At 40.0% G+C, this 20,100-nt stretch overlaps 1 protein-coding gene across 1 annotated transcript; it reads left to right on the forward strand.

The window, feature by feature from the left end:
- The first annotated feature begins 2,013 nt into the window (after positions 1-2,013).
- Positions 2,014-19,881, forward strand: fam135a (family with sequence similarity 135 member A). The gene is made up of 21 exons (XM_084735660.1): positions 2,014-2,278; positions 4,298-4,427; positions 5,648-5,727; positions 6,780-6,919; positions 7,677-7,747; positions 7,880-8,053; positions 8,346-8,472; positions 9,790-9,943; positions 10,853-10,930; positions 12,256-12,305; positions 13,557-13,715; positions 13,884-13,957; positions 14,121-14,275; positions 14,390-16,319; positions 16,663-16,823; positions 16,924-17,015; positions 17,128-17,225; positions 17,517-17,668; positions 17,824-17,934; positions 18,043-18,156; positions 18,733-19,881. The coding sequence occupies exons 2-21, from the start codon at positions 4,351-4,353 to the stop codon at positions 18,936-18,938; spliced, it is 4,203 nt and encodes a 1,400-aa protein (XP_084591786.1). The 5' UTR covers positions 2,014-2,278; positions 4,298-4,350; the 3' UTR covers positions 18,939-19,881.
- The last annotated feature ends 219 nt before the right edge of the window (positions 19,882-20,100 follow it).

The raw sequence follows: 20,100 nt of genomic DNA on the forward strand, positions 1-20,100 counted from the left end.
TTCTTATGTGCAATTACCCTATGCATTATACAATATGTTATATTTTTCACTGTTAAATCATGCCATGTAAAAGTTTCTTCATACTGTGAATCATCACTGTGAATTTTTGCTGCTTGTCTTCTTTGCAATCCAATCTCTGTTTCTTTGTGCAACTAGCCATTTACGAGGCAAAAGTATTTATATTTTTTCTCTTAATATAATGCTACGCATCATGTCTGTATGACAACATTATCTTGCACAATTATCCATATATCTCCATGTATCGAGGTGAAAGGTGTATATACCCTGTGCATATAGCTTGAAATTTTACATTGAAAATTCTTGTACATTCATTATCTTTATTTTATCTGTATTCTGTCATTCATTCCTTTATTACCTATTCTTTTCTGAGCTATTGTAATCTATGAATTTCCCCAGTGAGGGATCAATAAAGTTTATCTTATCTTATCTTATCTTATCTTATCTTATCTTATCTTATCTTATCTTATCTTATCTTATCTTATCTTTAGTTCTATTTTCATGCTCGTGCAACATAAGTAAGTTATCCTGCATTATTTGTCCAGCACTCTTGGGCTCTACATTCCCTGTCCTCTCTATGGTTGCACGGTATTCAGACTTCATTGTTTCCAGTGCAGTCCAAACTGAAAATCAAGAGACGCTGACTAAGACGCAACTCAAGCTGTGTTTGCACTGGCAGGCCAAGAGACATAAAAAAAACCTCATCCTTTTTTAAAGAGGCAATTCCTGAAATAAAGAGGCAATTCCTGAAATATAGTGATAACATCCAGACTCCATGGAAATGCATTGTATTTTTTATCAGGAAGCCCAACTTACATTACGTTTTTACAGAGAATTTGTTTCAAGAATCTTGAACCGTTGCTGTGCAGGGAAATAAGAAATGAAACTGCTGATTGCACATTAATGTCCCTCCCACACATTTCCTCCACGTATCCAGCTATTTTCACTTGTTTCAAGTGATAAATTGATTTGAAACACCGGTAAGTTAAATTGGACTTATCACATCCAGAACACACTGCATTTACTGTAGGCAAAGACCTCTTTTGTTGGCAGGATGCATCAGGCTAATTCACACCAAGTCTGCAAACTCAGGCATATACACAAGGAAGAAAACGAAAGCATAAGCACAGAACAGCATGTACAAATACATCTAGGGTGATCAGATGTCCCACTTTATGTGGGACTGGACATTATTTTTATTCCTTGTCCTACGTCCCACATATTGAGAACATGTTCAACATTTTGATTGAAGTCAAACCACTGCAGGACAGATGCTTCTCTAAAATATGTTTTTTCCATCTCACAGTTGTGAAGAAAGCACATGTGGGTCAAGTGCAGTTTAACCGGCCAGTGTCTTTGCCCAACAGGGAAAAGTACAAGTCACCACAAAGTCACAAACTATGCAAAAGTAGGTGCAATATTATGGAAACTACCACAAAGGAGGGAATGCAGCTACAACAAACTGGCAAACTCTTTATCTATTGTCTGTTGTGTGTTACTGAATCAACCAGAGGACGACAAAGAATTAAGATATTATGACCTAAAAGGCAAAATATATATAAATTTTACACTACCTGTCAGCTTTGGCAACATGTCCAACACAAACATACTCTTTTGGGTTGCTGTGATCTAGTCACCTTCAATACACACAGAATTACCCAGTGGACCTGACAAGACAAACCTTTAACTGTAGTAATTATTACATTAAGCACTTTTCTAACCTACTCATAATAAATTACATGCAATAGTGTCACAAGATGTGACTAAGTTTAAAAATTAAAACATATTGTATTAAGAAGTCATTGTTATTATTATTATTATTATTATTATTATTATTATTATTATTATTATTATTATTATTATTGTACTGTTATTATTACACAGTATTACATGTATTCAACTCGTCAAAGTTCCATTTACGGGTAGCAAAATGTGGCGTCAACTGCGTCCCTGGTATGTGCAGGAACGCGCATTTAAATGTTCGTGAACGTGCAGCTGGAGCAGCGCCTGCTGTCAGCTCTTCAGATTGAGCACAGTTAGCTCGATGGCTAGCAAACCGCACAGTTAAGAAAGGTACATGGCCGGTCTACTATGTGTACCATTTTGAGGGCGTTTCTCCTCTAACGTTAGTCAGACTGGGAAGTGAAACAATCAGCACAGTGGTGTCTTCTGCCCGAAGCTCTCAGTGAAGAGACGGCGAGAGGACTGAAATTGGAGCTAACGTTGGTTAGCTAGCTAATGTTAGCTTGCCAACGCAATGGTGAGTAGCGTATGCCTGCCTGTGCAGCTAATGTTAGACCCGGTGACAACTGCTCGGTGGGTGGCTAACGTTGCGCTAACTGTTACCGTTAGCTAAATGGCTATCAAGGTAGACTTTCGTTTGTCTGTTCAAGTATGTTATGTTATGTCTTTGTCTGATCGTTCCCGACCTTTTGTGGGCCCTTAGCAAAATGTTGTTTTGATATCTTCCCACCTGTAACCCAGATGATACCCTTGCCGAGATTCTGCCCACCAGCTGGGACCTTTACCATCTCACTCACTGTAGTAATAGCACCAAAACCGTGTAGCGAAGTTATAACTTCAACAGCTGTTTCTAAACTGGTCTGTATCTGTTTTGGGTTTTAGCGGCTGACTTATATGTTCCCCTTTTTTTAAAAAAAGAAACCATCAGCCGATGTCTGTAAAGGCCTTGTCATATAGCTTATGCTATATTTTTGATACTGTACGAAAAGAAAGATGTTTTACTTTTTACTTTTTCGAGGTAGGTTGTTTGTTGTTGCCTTTATTGTTTTAAGTGCCAATTTCATTTCCTTATAACAGTTGCCAGAGTTTGCTTAGGAAAATTTGGCATTTTGCTTTGTGTCCTTTTTTTTTCATTTTTAGGATTTTGCATTTATCATAAGGTTATGAATGGACGTTTCAGCTGCGGCCAGCTCCCACTGATCGGTTTATTATTTGTTGTTGATTGGTTTATTGGCCGCAACATTTCAGCTTTCAAACAATCGATGCATTACTTCACCTTTTATATTTTCTGTGTCAGTTGCTGTTTCATAAGTGTAGTGTGACATTTTCAGACAATGCTCTTGGGTCCAGACTGAACCTGTTAATAACCAGCTGCTCTCCTAAACTCAACATCAAACCTTTATGGGATTAAATATCTGTATTGGTAATCGTATTTACTCTTTTTGATTACTTTGTAGCAGAGTTGTTTGGTGAAACATTTCCTAATCCTTGCATTAGAAACTGGAGAACTGTCTGTCTGTTGCACAGGTTATATTTTAACTGTGGCTTCACAGACTGTCAAATCAAAATTTGAGTCGTTTTTTGTAAAACAATGATACAGTAGCTATTTGAAGGTCTTAGTATAGGGAACTAATACCCACGTTAAATCATAAATGCATCAGGGATAGCTAATAAATTTATCTACCAATGACTTTGTATGTCCACTGTGTCATGCCCAGTGTAATTTGTTTTTAACTTGCCACCTTTAAAGATCACTTCTTCCAGGAAGGGAGGAATATTTGGAGATTAACACAACCTGGTTCTATTTGCTCTGCATCAGGCATCTGTGTCAACCAGGTCAAATTCATGGAGGCCGTTTGTCTCTCATATTGGTTTTCACTGGCATGAATACAATGACATGCTGTCTCCCAGTGGATGATTTATTCATTTCATACATGACTAATTCAGGGAGCGTCTGTATGATTGTTTTTGCCAAACTTATTTTGCCCCTACTACAGCCTAAAACAACTTCATGGCCTTTTCTTTAAGTAGGTCTAAATAAGTCTTGAGCTAAAAATGTTTGCATTAAATGAGAAGGATGTCTGTGTTTATTTCTAACACTACCAATCGGTGATATTATATTTCAGGCCTATTTTCTGAGATGTTATTCATAGTATTTTCCCTTATCCTGTCATAGTACTGCTATAATCGTTTGGGCTGTTAACCAATTACGCCTAGAGGACAGAATGCCAAATGCAGAGCTCATGTCCTACTAATAATTCCCATAAAAGTTGACCATCACCCATGTTGTACGTATTCTTAAACTTGATCTTGTGACTGACTACTGCTGATGTTTTATTTTACTTGTTGGCCTCTGATATTTGAAGATAATAAGGCTCAGTCTCAGCTTTGTGTGACTTGGGGGATCATTTTAGCATTTTAGTTCTGGTATGATATTTAAGTGGAAAGAAAGTTTTATAAAAACCTGTTTGCTTTAGCCCAGACAGTCCCACAGCTAAAATGACTAATTTGATTACTTTTTCTTTTTTACCTTTAGGCCAACAGGTGTATCCCAGATGATGTAAGGCACCTCTGGCTGTAGAGACCAAGATGACTGAAGTTCAGGCCACAGTGGAGTTCTCTGTGGAGCTCCACAAGTTTTATAATGTGGACCTGTTCCAAAGAGGGTGAGTACCTTCTCAAGGAACCTAATATTCTGTTCCTTTTTTGTGTTTCCTGCAGGTAGCGGTTCATTAATGCTTAACCAAAAAATGTTCTTTCCCAAACATACATCACAGACAGGTTTGCCTTACTAATTGAAAACAGGGGGCTTGAAAAATCTGAGGTTTGCAGCTTAAGGAAGAAGGGGATCAGAATGTATTCTGTGAGTGTCTCGACCAATCTGGGACAGTTGGCAGTCTTGTTTAGACCTTCAGGGGACTCATTATACAGACAGCAAAGAATATGTGAACAGTGCTTGAGTATACTATTTTATATATTTCTGCAGTTTACATTTTTTTCTGTTTTTATGTGAGGGTTTGTTCTCTTATTTGACAGTGATTATCGGAAGTAAAGAGTCGAGGATAAATGTTTTGGAACATCTATAACATTTATTGTACTACAAAAATCTGTTATGAGAAGGTGAAATTATAAAGTTTTGTTAGCTTGTTAGTAAGTTTTGAGCTAAATTATGCATGTTTTGAGCTTCCAGACAGAGCTTCAATAATCATGTCACACTATTGCTGTTTGATGGCACCGAGCTCACATTCCAGTTTAGCATAGCATATTGCACTAAATATACCATGTAGGTGTCACTTAATGGCATTTGTGCTTTTGAACAAGAAACAAGCTATGGCCCAGGCTTCCTGCTCCCTGATACAATTTTAAGTGTGATTCCATGTTGTATGGTGTCCTGTGCTTTCTTATCATACTGCAGTTAGGAATAATGCACCCCATCAAATATGCGTGATTCCCATTTTCCCTATTTTCTCTTCACAAACATCCAGTGCAGTGTCCATCAAAAACAAAATTTCCATGATTCATGGAAAACTAAGGAGGAAAAGTGAGTCACATTGTTTAAACTGCACAGCCCTAACAGTTGTTGGTCTTCAACATCTGGAAATTCATTTTTACAGCAGCAGCATAATGATACCTCACTATGCTAAGATAAAACTCCCTGCTCCTGGGTCATCAGTGCTTTAAGAGCTCAGGTTTACCACATGAGTGACTGCAAAAGAAAGTGGTCATTATTCATTAATGAAAGGTGTAGTGTCATTTTACAAGTAGAGGCACTTGTAGCTAACCTGTGTAGTTTGTTCCCCTTTCACCGAGTCTTTAATGATGCTCTGGGTCAGGCTAATAGTGCTACTTTTTCATGCCAGCATCAACTGAGAATCTGTGTTTTCAGGTTCTACCAGATTCGTGCCAGTCTGAAGGTGCCACCCCGGGTCCCACACAAAGTTGAGACCAGTCTACTTCACCCGGGAGGTAAAGATTTTTTTGAAGATGTGTCAGTAGAATTGGATAGAGGGATTTTTTTTTTCCTATTGCACTTTAAAGGATTCAGGTATCCTTTGCTGTTCAAATTGGTCAACTCTAAGAATCATTGTGTTTTCATGACCTTAGAATGAGCAGTTTATATCTACATAAGGCACAGGTCCTCTTCCACTGAGGCCTTCAAGATACATCATGATGTTCATACAGTAGCCCAGAATGGACAAACCAAACACTGGCTAGATACAGCCTTTTGTATTTTGCACAAGTTTCAAAGCCACCATAGGTTCTCCTAAACGCCTGGAAGAGGAGAGTGAGACAGAGTGTTTATAATCTGCAAACTCACTCCTAGATGCCAGTGAATCCTACACACACACACACACACATCATTTAAAGTTATATTTTGCTAACCTGCTGTGTGAATAAGGTAACACTGCCGCTTTAATTCTAATACTTCAAGTAGACTTGCATGTTTACTTGGATTTTATTTCAGCTTTCAGATATTACTGCTGTTCCAGGGAAAATACTTGTTGTTCATGCAGATTTGGTTTACTTGTTGTTTTGGCAGGCAGCTCAGATGCCACTCCTAGTTCTCAGTGTTTCTCAGCGTTTCTCTCAGGCTTTGTGCCTGTGCCCCACCCTCTTACAGACCTGCAATGCTCCTTTCACACATAGCACTCAATTCTTTGTTTAATTAATAGACAGAATCACCAGGAGAGTGTGTAATTTGAAACTTGGTCAATAGAATTGATAGGAAACAACTACATGATCATCTTCAATATGGACCTGATAAGATATACCTTGTCAGATAATTCCAGGCAGGTAGGTATATCATCACGTCTGCATTGGCTCATTTATAATCTGTTTGAAATATCTGGATCTGCAAAATCTATTTTGAACTGTCAGTCAGGTGTAACAACACCTGATAGACCAGTGTTCCAGTGTCTGGTCACAGCACCAGATCATGTGATTTTTAAATGTTGGCTATGGTCACTTAATTGTTGTTTTTCGTAAACACTTATTTGATCATAGTGTTCTTTGTCTAGGCTCTGACCTGGCCTTCCCTGCTTCAGTCCAAGATGATGTCATCTGCAGCAAAACTTTCCAAATCCTATACAAGAATGAAGAGGTTGTGGTCAACGATGTCCTCCTCTTCAAAGTGATGATGCTTCTGGATGAGAAGAAGGTAAATTTAAAAGAGAGGTGGCAATTTTCCAACTTTATTATTGTGTATTTGCTGACAAAGAGCCCCGGTATTCTGTTTTTCATATGAAGCCACTGCTGTCTGCCCACTTGGTCTAAAGTGGATGTACACTGAAAGCCAATCCAATCTAGATTAGTTTGTGTGACAGCTGAGAATAGCCAAAATTACAGGTTTTCAGCAATGGCTTTATATTGTGTCCTCTAGTGTTTTGTTTAAAATCAACAGAGAAAGAAGTTGGTGTGGAACTTTTGGTTGAAGAAATTTTTGGAAATATTTGTCTTTATTTCACACCCATATGAACACAATTTGAAAGTTCAGCCGCCGTCTTCAACCAAGCAGATTAGAAGCATGATGCACCTGCAAAATGTAAATCAAATGGAGACAAAGTGATTTTTATGAATCCAAAGCAGTGCAGCTGTCAAGATGAATATCCTCATCAAAATTGGTTCTACTTGCTGCTCCATAGTTTACTCGCTTGAGAAGCCTTGTGTTATGAATGCAGAGCTTCAACTGTTCTAACGGGGTGAATTTGAGTGTTTTTGACAGCTGGTGTGTCCTCAGGGTAACAGATTACAACAACCAAAGGCTTCAAAATGAATCAGGCTTATTAGAGCTGATACCATCAAATATAAAACACGTTGATTGGTGTAATACAGATCTTGCAGATCAACTTGGGACATCACTTGCTTTTACACAGATTCTAAATTTGACTGTCTCCTCTGTTTTTCAATATCATCAGGTGGAAGAGTCCCTCAATGACATGGATTTCCAGCTCTTCTTGGATTTATATTTCACAGATGGTGATTACACGTAGGTGTCGCAACATTTTAACTGCATGTAGTGTGTAGTGTGAATATCTACACCTACACCTCTATCTACACCTCTTATGCAAACAAGGCACTAAAAAGGGTCATCTCTGTCTTCCTTATTTCATTTCCACAGGCCAGATGATCCAAGCTCTCTACAGAATATCAGTGGTCGCACACTTCGTTTGCACTTTAGCCTCCAGCGAGGCATCCACCAACATGTCAATGTCATGTTTGACTACTTCCACCTGTCTGTCATCTCTGTAGCCATCCATGCCTCCCTAGTGGCACTACATCAGCCCCTTATCAGGTCAGACTGCTACCTAACCTCAGACTTGGATACAAAAAGAGGGCTGTTTCTTGTACTGAATCTAGTTCTACATTCATGCACAGGTGTCTCTGTCATGTTATTTACTATGGTTGGAAAAATTTTGACATTACAATTGAAGTAAGCCACATAGCTGTTAATTTTAACTTGACATTCATGTACAACAGTGAATGTGATGTACGGGAAACATGATTTGACTTGTCTCATTAAATTCTTGTAGCGATCAGCTGAGTTTGATTCCCCCCCCCCCCCCCCCCCCAATTTGTTTACATAGTTTGCCTCGACCAGTGAAAACCACATGGCTCAACCGCAATGCTCCAGCACAGAGCAAAGACTCAGTCATCCCACCTCTGGAGAATGTGGTGTTTGGCAACAGTTATGTGAAGCAAGTATCACCAGATGTAAGTGAGCCCTCTTTATAGCAATTTTTTTTTTTTTTTTTTTTTTTTTTTTTAAGATGCTGCTAAACCTTTTAGCTGTTAAAAAGGGTCTGAAAGAAGCCGCCATCATATCATTTTACAAGTTTGCTATATTACAGCAGGCTAAATTAAGCACTTAATAAAAAGTAAATGACTGCCATAACCCTAATAATAATCTATATTCTGTGGAACTGGGGTTGTTTTCCTTTTATGAGGGAGAAATAAAGCTGAAAGGATAAAAAGAGCCTGGTATGTATTATTTAAGCAAGGCTGTGTGTCAGTTATACAGGTTTTGATTATTACACGGACATAGCTGTGGACTCCTGATTTGACAGTTCTATACCTCAGGTAGAATGGTGTGTTATATTCATTGGATTTGAAGCATGGGGAGATGCGTCATGCTGTTGACAGATAGGGCAGAAGAAGGTGGAACTATCAGACTACTGTCACATTTGGCCTGGAGTAATTGGCCTCTCCTGACAGAGAAAGGTGGCGAGCTAAAGCTGTGAATGTACCACAGTCATCCAAGCAGAACCGAGGCAATGCCCCTCATCACTCCTTGGATGCATCACTAATGGGCAGTTTGGGAGTAACAACCCATCAACCACCATTCACCACAGGGATCTGTGCAACAGCCACTATGAGGCACTGCCATGTAGACACAAAATAAATAGGGCTGTATTGTTTACTGTAACACCACAGTAATGAGGCACAAAGTGGCTTATATATTTTTTTGTTCTGTTTGTGACTATTTGCCTTGTCTTTTTAATACAGAAGACATTATTTTAAAAAATCTGAACTTAAATTGACAAAAGTTTGTGTTTCTGTTTCCCATGGAAGTAGCTATGAACCAAATGTTTACAATGTTCAGAACATCAGAAATATTGTTATTGTGAATTAAAAGTCCATTGTGTAAGATATACAGGGATTCATTGGCAGAAATGTAATATAATATTCATAAGTATATTTGCATTCATGCATTATTACCTGAAAATAAGAATTATTGTGTTTTTGCTACCTTAGAATGAGCCAATTAGATCTGCAGAGGGGGCAGGTCCTCTATCATGGAGGCCGCCATGTCTCTGCAGTTGCCCAGAATGGACAAACTAAACAAACACTCACAGCCTCTCTTGTTTGCTGCGAGTTTCATGGCCACCTTAGGTTGTCCTGCAAGCTTGAAAGGGGAGAGTTACACAAGGTGTTGGCAGTCTCCAAGCTCACCACTACATATCACTAAATCCTTCACATTGTCCTGTAAATCATCTAATTGCTCTTCTCCGTGTCCCTTGTGATCCTCAGGGCAGGACATTCCTGGTGTCTGACCACTGTCTGCAGCATGCCTTCAGTCTACACCATAGCCTTTGCTCCAATCTCCTACTAGCCTACCAGGGCCTCTTTGGCTACTTCACCTCTATTACTAAGGACCTGCCCTCCTCCCATCGTATGGAACTAGGTATACTGTGTTATGTCTTCACATCAACTCATCTCAGATTGTGGGGTTACACTGGGTTGTGCTGCAGTGATATCTTAAAGCTACTACAAGGAGTTTTCAACTAGTTATAAGACAGTCACAGTTTATTACTAATGCCTGTTTATGACCCACATAATCCACGACTGAGAAGATAGTCTGTTTCTGCATAGTTATTCTTAATGGCTGCCATAAAGTCAGAGTCACCTTGAAATCAGATAAAACTAGACAAAGTTCCAGTGTGTAGTACATTAGCCAGTTAAAAAGAAGCAAGAGGAGATTTTTCTCTTGAATTTTTATTTTTGATGTTATATTATGCGGTTATTATGGTGGTCTGCAGGGGCCTCCAAAATCAACAAAATATATGAATATGAAAGTTCCTTGTAGTAGCTTTAAATCCTAGACTTTTTGAAATATTGTTCTGCATGCTCTGTTTTTTTAACTCACAAACACTGAGAAAGAAGAAGTTATACAATACTAAATGATTATTTTTTTTGCTTTGGATGGATATTCATTGTTTTGTCTTTTCAGCTTTGGCATTTTGTTGCTTATTGTAAGCTTGTTGTGTTCTCACTTCATTTCACCTGTTCGCAACACATTAACATATTCTACCCTGTGAACAGACAACACAACCAGCAACCCACAAAGTTGAATTAGGGATCTAACTGTGGTTAACTAAACTTAGTTCATTGTGCTTACAAAGTCATACTTGCATTCAGTAGATAATTCAGATAACCAGTAGACTAAAGACAAATTGTAACAACTCCTAAACACAATTCATTGTTCTAACTATGGCTCATCAAACCCAATCCACACAAGTGGACAGATATTAACCCATCCCAGAGGACCAAGTAATAAAAAGGTTAAATATCCATATATGTGCAATCTTACTAGCCAAGCCCAGCATGCAAGTCCTTTATGAGAGAGTACTCAGAAGACCCTATCCCCGAAGTCAAAGGCACGTCTACATAGGTATGTCCTGACCCTTACAGTACCTCAAATCAGCCTGCCTTTCTCTGCCTTCTCCTCTTCACTCCAGTTTCCTTCTCGTAGAAAACATCATGTCCTCTCTATGTCCCACTTTCCAGAGACAATACACTTGCTGCTGACATGTCATCTTTTCACTACCTTATATACTGCATACTCAGTCTTTCTTTCCATTATTATAACTAGGCCTTGGTCAAAGAGTATTGTAACAGTGGTTTTATAGAATTTCTAGGCTGTCTCTGATCATATAGAAAGTTCTCACCACTTTCTTATTCAGCCTGTATTACAGGTTCTTCTAAACTACTCCTGTATATCAAAGGGATGGTTTGGATTTTTTAAATTTGGGTTGTATGAAGTACTTATCAAAAGTCAGTGCATTACCTTCAGTAGAAGAGTAAGAGTGGAAGGAGAGAGGAGCCCCAGCCCCAGACTGGTTCAGCAGAAAAGTGTATTTTAGCCAGATAAATAAAGGCTTACCTAAAAAAAAAAAAAGCAGTGTCCATTTCAGAGTAAGTTATATTTAGAGTTTGTTCACTGCTTTAATTTGCTGTCAGACAGGCCTGTTTTGGCACTACATTTTCTCGGCTGTAGTACTTCCATATTCCAACGCATCTGTCAGTGATCAGCTGTTTTCAGCCGAGAGTTACAGTGGTTTATTCGAGAGAGAACAAATGTAAGAAAATTAAAATAAGTGATTGTGACAGCGGCAAAATGCTATTCGTGTGAAGAAATAAGGATACCTTTATGGACCAGAGGATACAGGATGAAGAACTTTTGGAGAAGACTTGAACAGGTTGACAGAGAGGAGAAACTTCTGTGGAAACTAGAAACTTGGCCAAACTGGATGTCAAGAACAAGCACTAGCAACCTGTTAGTGCAGATGTGCCCACAGATCCTGCTATAAGTATGTTACAACACAATTTTAGGATCTTTCTAAATCAGAGGATGCCAGTACATGACACAGTCTACATCACCAATCATCCAGAGTTCTCTGCCTTACTAAATCTTGTGGAGCTTCTTCAATTTTCTGAAGTAATATCACAATGTAATGCTAAAATAAAAGGCTATCTGACAGCAAAGTCAAGCGGTGAAAAAGCTCTAAGTATAGTGTATACTTTAATAGATACTGATTTTTTTTTTTTTTTTTTTTTTTATTAAGGTAGGCCTTTACTTATGTGGCTAAAACACGTTTTCCTGTGGAGTATTGATAAGTACCTCAGACAACCCTGCTTCAAAAAATCTCAACTAACCCTTTAAATAGTTAAATTATAAAAGTGAATCTTAGTAATACTGTTCATCTGCCTCCTCAGAACAACTCGACTTAGAGGCCCGTCTTGCTGAGTTATGTGAACAAGTCAAGGTAAGCTGAATGCTGCTGTTTTCTGTCTCTAATAATTGTCCTTCAGTAGGTCAATGATGCAGAACATTTATAGGAAGGAACGAGCCTGGCACATTGACAAGTTGCTGCTTAGTTTATGGGGCAGGAGAGACTAACTGGAAATTAGGCAGAGGGCCATACAGAAGCTGGAGAAGTGAAAAATCTTTTATTGGGTGAAGGTGTCTCTGACTGGAGGGTATGAAAGTGGAGTCCTCATTTATTGGAAGTGTGCAATCATGTTGGATTTTATGAATAACAGAAGTAGTAGTACACCCTGGTAGCTAGGACATTTATGAGCATATCAATAAACCTTGATGCTATTTGTTTTGGACAGGTTATTTTTAGGTGAACTTGGAATGGAGTGGATTGTTTCTGTTACAACAAGGGATGTAGTGTTGGTGGATATTGAAGCTCAAGTATTTTGGTTATCAAGTGATATTTATTTGCAAACAAAGCTTAACTGGAGTCAGTGGTGAGAATACTTTATCATTACCACATGACTCAAGGTGTGTCAGCAAATTATGAAAGAGAGATGACGCTTGAATTCGTGACCAAACTGGCAAGCATTCAGATGTTGCTTCATAGTTGGTAGCATGGCCCTGAAAAGGAGCCTCTGAATGCAGTTATTGTGCTGGTGAGATAACCAATCTTTAGTGGTTGGGTACTCGAGTCCTGATAGGTTGGCCCTCTTTAGATCAGTAGTGATGGAAAGTGTTTTGCAGAACTGTGGTATGATAGGAATTTATGAAGATGGTAGTGGCACATTATGCAGGTCAAGTGCCTCTTTTATGTTCCAGGGTTGTTTCCAGATATAGCATTTAATATTACACATCCAATGACAACAGGTAAGACAGACACTGGAAAGGAAATGTATGAATGTTTTTGAGACAAGCTGTTAAATCTGATTGCGACAGAGTTGCTTAATTTTTTGAATTAAAATATGTAGAATACACATGAACATGAGCCCAACATGTTATCAGCAAAGATAAATCACCCTATTCATTAAAAAAAAACCCTAAAACATTTAATTTTCACAGCATCGACAGACGACTACTCATGAATCCTTGTGCAGTCATGTAAACTTGCTAATCTGCTGAAACCACTGTGCAGAATCTATTCATAACCGCACCCTAGTTAGCTTCCTAATATTGTTAAGATTTTAAATTTGACCTAAAAGATAGTTTTGTACCCTGGTAGAGGGTCCCTGGGTGACTTGTGTCTTTATACTTTTAGCATAAAGCAGAGTCTCCTGATGAGCTGGCAGAGCTGGTAAATATGAACCTGGCTCAGCTCTGCTCTCTGCTCATGGCACTTTGGGGACAATTCCTGGAGGTAGTGTCCCTGCAGGAGCATGTTGCCGCCCTCCTAGCTATGGAGCACCATACACTAAGAGTGAGTTTCACCTTCTTTAGATTTAAATATGTGACTAGTTATCTTTGAATGATAATAACGATAATCCTTTCTTTGTTATGATAGCTGATCTGAAACTATATTCAAACTCCTGAACAATACTATTTACTGCGTCTTGACTATATACTCTGTAATGTGGTGTTTTTAAAGGTAAGGCGGTTTGCTGAAGCTTTCTTTTGTCTTGAACATCCGAGACAATCTGCATTGGCCTATCAGGAATTACAGTAAGTTGCAGTGACATGTTGAAATATAGTGTTGCTGTTATACAGCCTGTGCCAGTACATGCTTGTCTCAAATACTATAGTCCAAATATGGAAAACCCTAACTCTTGTTTTTTTTTTTTTCTTCCTCTGTCTGACTCTTATTGTCCCCTCCCCTCCCAACCAGTGCTCACAGTCACCAGCAGATGACTAATGCTATCAAAGGCTCCAGCTACTTCCTGTCTTTGCCTCCACTTCCAGTGGAATGTGCAGACCTGGATGGTGATGTTAGCTCCCTGCCAATCATCTTCGAGGATAGATACCTCGATTCTATTACTGAAGGTCAGTTAACAGCATTGCCACGCAATTAGACATACAGTCAGTAGGCTGATTGGCTGCATTAAATATGTTTTTGTTTGTTGCCTTTTTAATGCTCATCTTGGCTTAATTCTGAAGATCGTGATGGACCCTGGCTGGGCATGCACAATACAAGGACCGGCTCAGTGTCCAGCAAAATGGACAAGCCCAACTCCAAGGACTGCAGTGCTGCAGCCAGCCCCATCCCCGAGTCTCGGTGTGCCCCTCTGGATAACACCTGGCCAGACAGCTATGATCCACCACCTAAATCCAAAGGCAAGTCAGTCAAGCTGAAGAAGAATTCAAAGACTGAGAACTCCAAGAAGCTTATTAGACAGGGCTCCAAGGACTCTGTAGTTTTGGTGGGCTATAAGAACCTCAAAGCTCCATATAGTGACACCAGCACAAAGTACAAGGAAGGGGAAGCTCCCCTAAACCAAGAAGAAGAAAGAGACACCTTGCAGGGGGGCTCAAGTAGTTATTTAAGGACTAATGCCAATTCTGTTTTTGACTCTGGTGCCACATCAGCACTTTCCGGAAACAGTGCTGTTGATTCTGTTGCAGATGACAATACAACTGCTGCTGCTTGTCAAAAAAGTTTTTTCAAAACTCCTCCAAACCTGGATGCACAGACTGTTCCTCAGGCAGGTACTGGGGCTATTGCTACATGCAACCAACCACTTCACAAAGATGAACAGGTAGACCACGTTGGCCAAAAGTTGCCACAGTGGCCTGCTGGGCTGAGGCAAATTGAAGTGAAACCAAGTAACAAGGACCCTTACCAAGGGGACAAAGTAACGGTTCTTCTACCATGTCGGACTGATATTCCTGAGATCACCCAGACAGACCTCTGTGACTCCAAACAGTCTGTGATGTCTGAACGGCCAAGTAAAGAGGCAGCACAGCGTAGTCAGTCCGCTCTGGTCTCAGTACAGGTAAAGAGTGATTGTATCAGGCTGCCAGATGGAGGAGCCCCCAGTGCCTCGTCTCGCCTCTCAGACTCGGGCATTGAAAGTGAGCCCAGCTCCTTTGCCACTCAGCTTGTTCCAGGACTGCAGACTGGTGCAGGGCTAGGCGTCACTGAGTCAGGTGTTGCTGCCCTACAGCCTGAGAGGCCCCTCCTGAGTCCTGCACCACGGCCAGCTCAGCAGAGCTCAGTGCAAAAGCCCAGTGGGGCAACAGAGACTCTTTACCCAGAAAATACCAGTGCTGTCAGTGGAGTCCAGTCCTCTCTGACTTCCATCAACTCCTTGCCTTCAGATGATGAGGGTGAGGGTTCCTCCAGAGGCTCCAGTGGAGTTGAAGTCCGAGGCAGGAAGTCGAGTGTCTTGGTGCAGGAACAGAGTGTAGTCTTCTCTGGGGATGTCACTAACAGACCGGCCATAGATGTGGCCTGCACACCTGACACTGTGACAGGTGATTCCCAGCTTATTAAACCTGCCTTTGACTTGGACACAGACCCCAGAGTAATTGGCATTTCTGAACTTGGACTAGAGGGAGCAGGTGGCTCTGGAGCCGTTAAAGAATCCCGTAGTGAACCCCATACTGCCTGCCCCTCCAGTAACTCTGCCACCAGTAGCACGGACCTGGTAAAACGTGGGATGGTGGAGAACTACTTTGGCTCGTGCTCCAGCACAGATGTGTCTGAGATCAGCCCTGTAGAAACATCTGCCATCACACTGGGTATCCAGACGGGGCCACAGGTCGAGGACGATGAGGACGAGACGGAGCATGAGATGATCGAAAACGGTTACTACGAGGAAGGGGACGGTTATGCTTTTGTGAACGGTGTTGCTGATGAGGAGCGTGGTGGGGTTGGGGATGCAGCAGCTCAAGAGACAAGTCTTCTGTTTGAACAACTTGGCATCGGCTACCTCCATGAAACTAAGGATTTATCAAAAGCGCCCATCTGCTCCAACCTGGCCTCCGGCAGTGTTGCACATAGTTTGGGAAGACCTCCCTGTCCCTCCATCTCCCTTTCCTCTAATCTGCGGTGGTATGAATGTGCACCCACACCACAGATGAAAGCGTGAGTCAGTCTTGCACAATATTTTGGGCTGGTTTCACAGAGAGGCCTTAGATTAGTCCAGGAGTAGGCCTTAATCTGTGCTAGTTAAACTAGGACATTTAAATAACTTTCATGAACGTCCTAGAGTAGCGCCAGTTTAATCAAGAACAAATGAAATCTAAGAGTGGTTTTAGAAGTCTGTGCAAGCTGCTTTAAGTTAAGACAGCGTAAACAGGCACTTTAGTCTTAGACTAGGCTTCAGCCTGTGAAACTGGTCCTAAATGTTATACTTTATGCAGATATTTGTCATATCTCACACATTACAATATTAATATTTATCAACTATTTAATCATAAATATGCAGGTTCATTAAGGCCAAGGAAGAAATGAAACAGCTAAGGCTGCCTGGCTTCTTGTATAGTGAGGTACCTGAGCTGGCATCCACTGTGCCCTACTTCAGCCTGGAGGAGGATGAAAGCTGTGAAGAAGGCATCCATCTAATAGTCTGCGTCCACGGTCTAGACGGTAGGAAACCTCATTGTCCAGAGTAAATATAGTCTCCTTTTTTTTTTCTTTTGTACTCAAAAACAATTTGATGTCTTTTGTGATTCCTTTATTGCTGCAGGTAACAGTGCAGACCTGCGACTGGTGAAGACTTACCTGGAGCTTGGACTGCCTGGTGCTCGTATAGATTTTCTAATGTCTGAGAGGAACCAGGTGAGTGGATAAGCACACAGACACTACAGTCATCTGATATCAGCATGAACGAGCTGCAACACCTCTTAATAAGTCAAACACGCTCTTCATTTAATAATCTTTTCATCCACAGAATGACACTTTTGCTGACTTTGAGTCAATGACAGATCGGTTGCTGGATGAAATAGTCCAGTACATTCAGATCTACAACCTCACCGTGTCAAAGATAAGGTAAAATCTCTTCTACGTAAATATAATATCAGAACATTTTTCTAAAATAAAAAAATGCATGCAGCTCTTCACTTCAGTACATGTGTCTCAAAAGCATAATAGATGAATATGTAAAAAGTTGGTTTAAAAAAATGTTACCATAGCAACTGTTCATTTTTCAGTATTTTAAATCCCACTTTATCACTGAGATGACTGAGGCAAAACATCCTGGTATTTAATTTTATCTCACACACTAAAGGTGTGCATAAATGTTTGGTGTCTTTATGTTCTCTAAGTGTTCTTCATTTGCAGCTTTGTAGGTCATTCCCTGGGGAACCTCATAGTTCGTTCAGTGCTAACGAGGCCTCGGTTTAAATGTTACCTGAGCAGGCTGCACACCTTCCTGTCTCTCTCTGGTCCTCACCTGGGCACACTGTACAACAGCTCTGCCTTGGTCAACACAGGTGAGTTTCAAAACATTTAGCTGATGGTGGATGATTATCATCTTTGGTTATTTCACAAACGCCACCCTCAGTCAGCTAATTGTTAGTTGTTAGGGTTGTATTCTGTCTATGCTGTAATGGTGGTGACGCCTGTTGAATTAACTGTTTGTTCCCAGGCCTTTGGTTCATGCAGAAGTGGAAAAAATCAGGGTCACTCCTGCAGCTGACTTGCCGTGATCACTCTGATCCTCGCCAAACTTTCCTCTACAAACTCAGCAAGAAATCTGGTTAGCTTTGCTGTTTTTTTGGGGGTTTTTTTGCAGAAGATATTTTAGGCTGTATATGTGAAATATGAGATTATAGAGATAATTATTCTATTGATCTGCTTTTTGAAGGTCTGCAGTTTTTCAAGAATGTGGTGCTGGTGGGGTCTCTGCAAGATCGCTATGTCCCCTATCATTCTGCCCGAATAGAAATGTGCAAAACTGCATTAAAGGATAAACAAACAGGTACGTTGGAGCAAGATACTTGCTGGGCACACTGCTATAATGACTTGCCAGGACAAGATGTGTTTGCTAAATGCAGGTGTTATAAATTAAAGGAGAGGAAGTGAGCAGGACGTGTCCAGTCCTATCGCCTCTGACATACCAAGCTGCAGTTGTTTTGCTATTTTTCTGTATTTGCAATCTCATGTGCAGTTTGTAAGTATTTGACACTTCTTTTTAAGGATAACTGACACAAAGACACAAAAACCCTGAAATTCCAACTCATTAACTTCTCAAGGTACTAAGCAAACCTGGGAGAGAAACTAGAGCATCTCTGTTGGTGACCTAGATTGGCAGGAAGTTTTGATCAATGCTGTGAAAATATCAATCTGTATTCAAACCATGTTTACCCAGTTTGGAATTGCACATAGCTCACATATAACACCCTCAGTCTTCCGTGGACACTTTCTACAAAGTTTGGGACCCTTATGTAAAATACACTGGACCTACTCTGTCATCCTCCATACTACAAGACTAAATTGTGATTGGCTAATCTGAGCTTTTGCCCTCTTCACCCTGTTTCTCTCTTGTCTGCACCAGGTCCTGTATATGCTGAGATGATTGAGAACCTGCTGCTGCCAGTACTTCAGAACAAAGACTGTAATCTAGTGCGATACGATGTCATTCATGCCCTGCCCAACACAGCCAACTCCCTTATTGGTCGGGCCGCCCACATTGCCGTCCTTGATTCTGAGATCTTCCTGGAGAAGTTCTTCCTCGTTGCAGGCCTCAAGTTCTTTCAGTAGAACTGCGGCAGAATCAAACAGACGGCTGGACGACAGGAATGTGGAGCTAATACCTCACTGCATCTAAACCTTATTATGGTATCTGGATTATCCCTTAGTTTTTAAATACCTACATGTATATTCACTTTTCATGAGAAAAAACACAATTTCTTTCATTTCATGTTGCTCATAACGGAGTCGTGGTGGATATGGAGATCGCCATTTTTATTTTTCTACTATTTTTTAAAACATTGTTTTGTTTCTTTGTGTTTGGGAAATGACTTCTCCCGTCATACGCTATACTTTCAGTGTTATTTATGTTATATTTTCAATTTTTAATTATTTTTCTCCAAGTTATTCAGTTCATTTTAGATGCTCAACTGGAAATGTAGCTGCTACAAAAATGAAATGGCTGTTTTGGTGAGCTGGCCCAAGTCAAGTCTGCACATACTGTCCTCACCATTGCTAATGTTTTTCCACCAATTTTAAGAGACACTGCATTGATTTGCACCACAACTACATTTTACAAGCTTTTGTACTGAAAATGGTCATTTGTACAAGTTACTTTTTTATCAACAATTTTCCATCATTTTTAAAGGCAAAGATTGCATTTGAAATAGGATTGTCGCTCAGACTTTGCAGCCTTGGCTTTGGTCTTAATACTTTACGCTGTTCCTCGCCATTGGAGCATTCTGCACAACATTTACCCAACCTGGCGTTGGGAGAATGAAGCTTTGCCTACAACATAACATTTTATTACAGGGGTTTTAAGCAATGATCATGATTCAGCAAAAGCACATGTTGGTAATATGAACTTGTTTTATTGAAAGTATTTGGTTGGTATCATTTGGTGATTATTTATGTGTTTAAACTGGAAGTATTGGTTGGAATTAAAAAATGTTTCTTGGAAAATTGTTTATATATCATCATACTCTACCATTAAATATGCATATTATGAAGTTGATTATATAAGGTTTCTTTCTTTCCTGAGTTCTTTCAGGATCTGGATTGTTTGGTCACCTCTGACTTCAGGTGGCTTGGTGCAGTAGGTCTAAAGTGATTTCATATCGTCTGCAAATGTAATCTTAGCTGAATAACATGATTAAATAAAGAAAAAATGTCTATATTATAATTCTATTGAGCTGACTAATTTTAGCCACCATTTGTTACAGTGATTTGTAAG

Source organism: Lutjanus erythropterus, chromosome 14 (genome assembly GCF_056507025.1).
Source record: "Lutjanus erythropterus isolate fLutEry1 chromosome 14, fLutEry1.hap2, whole genome shotgun sequence".
Lineage (NCBI taxonomy): Eukaryota > Metazoa > Chordata > Actinopteri > Lutjaniformes > Lutjanidae > Lutjanus > Lutjanus erythropterus.

Bases quoted from the DNA above. Each gene is read 5' to 3' on its own strand.
- fam135a (XM_084735660.1), top strand. From the start codon at position 4,351: ATGACTGAAGTTCAGGCCACAGTGGAGTTCTCTGTGGAGCTCCACAAG. The intron at 12,306-13,556 runs GTAAGCTGAATG...TTATACTTTTAG, and splicing joins AGTTATGTGAACAAGTCAAG to CATAAAGCAGAGTCTCCTGA. The intron at 13,958-14,120 runs GTAAGTTGCAGT...CCTCCCAACCAG, and splicing joins TTGGCCTATCAGGAATTACA to TGCTCACAGTCACCAGCAGA.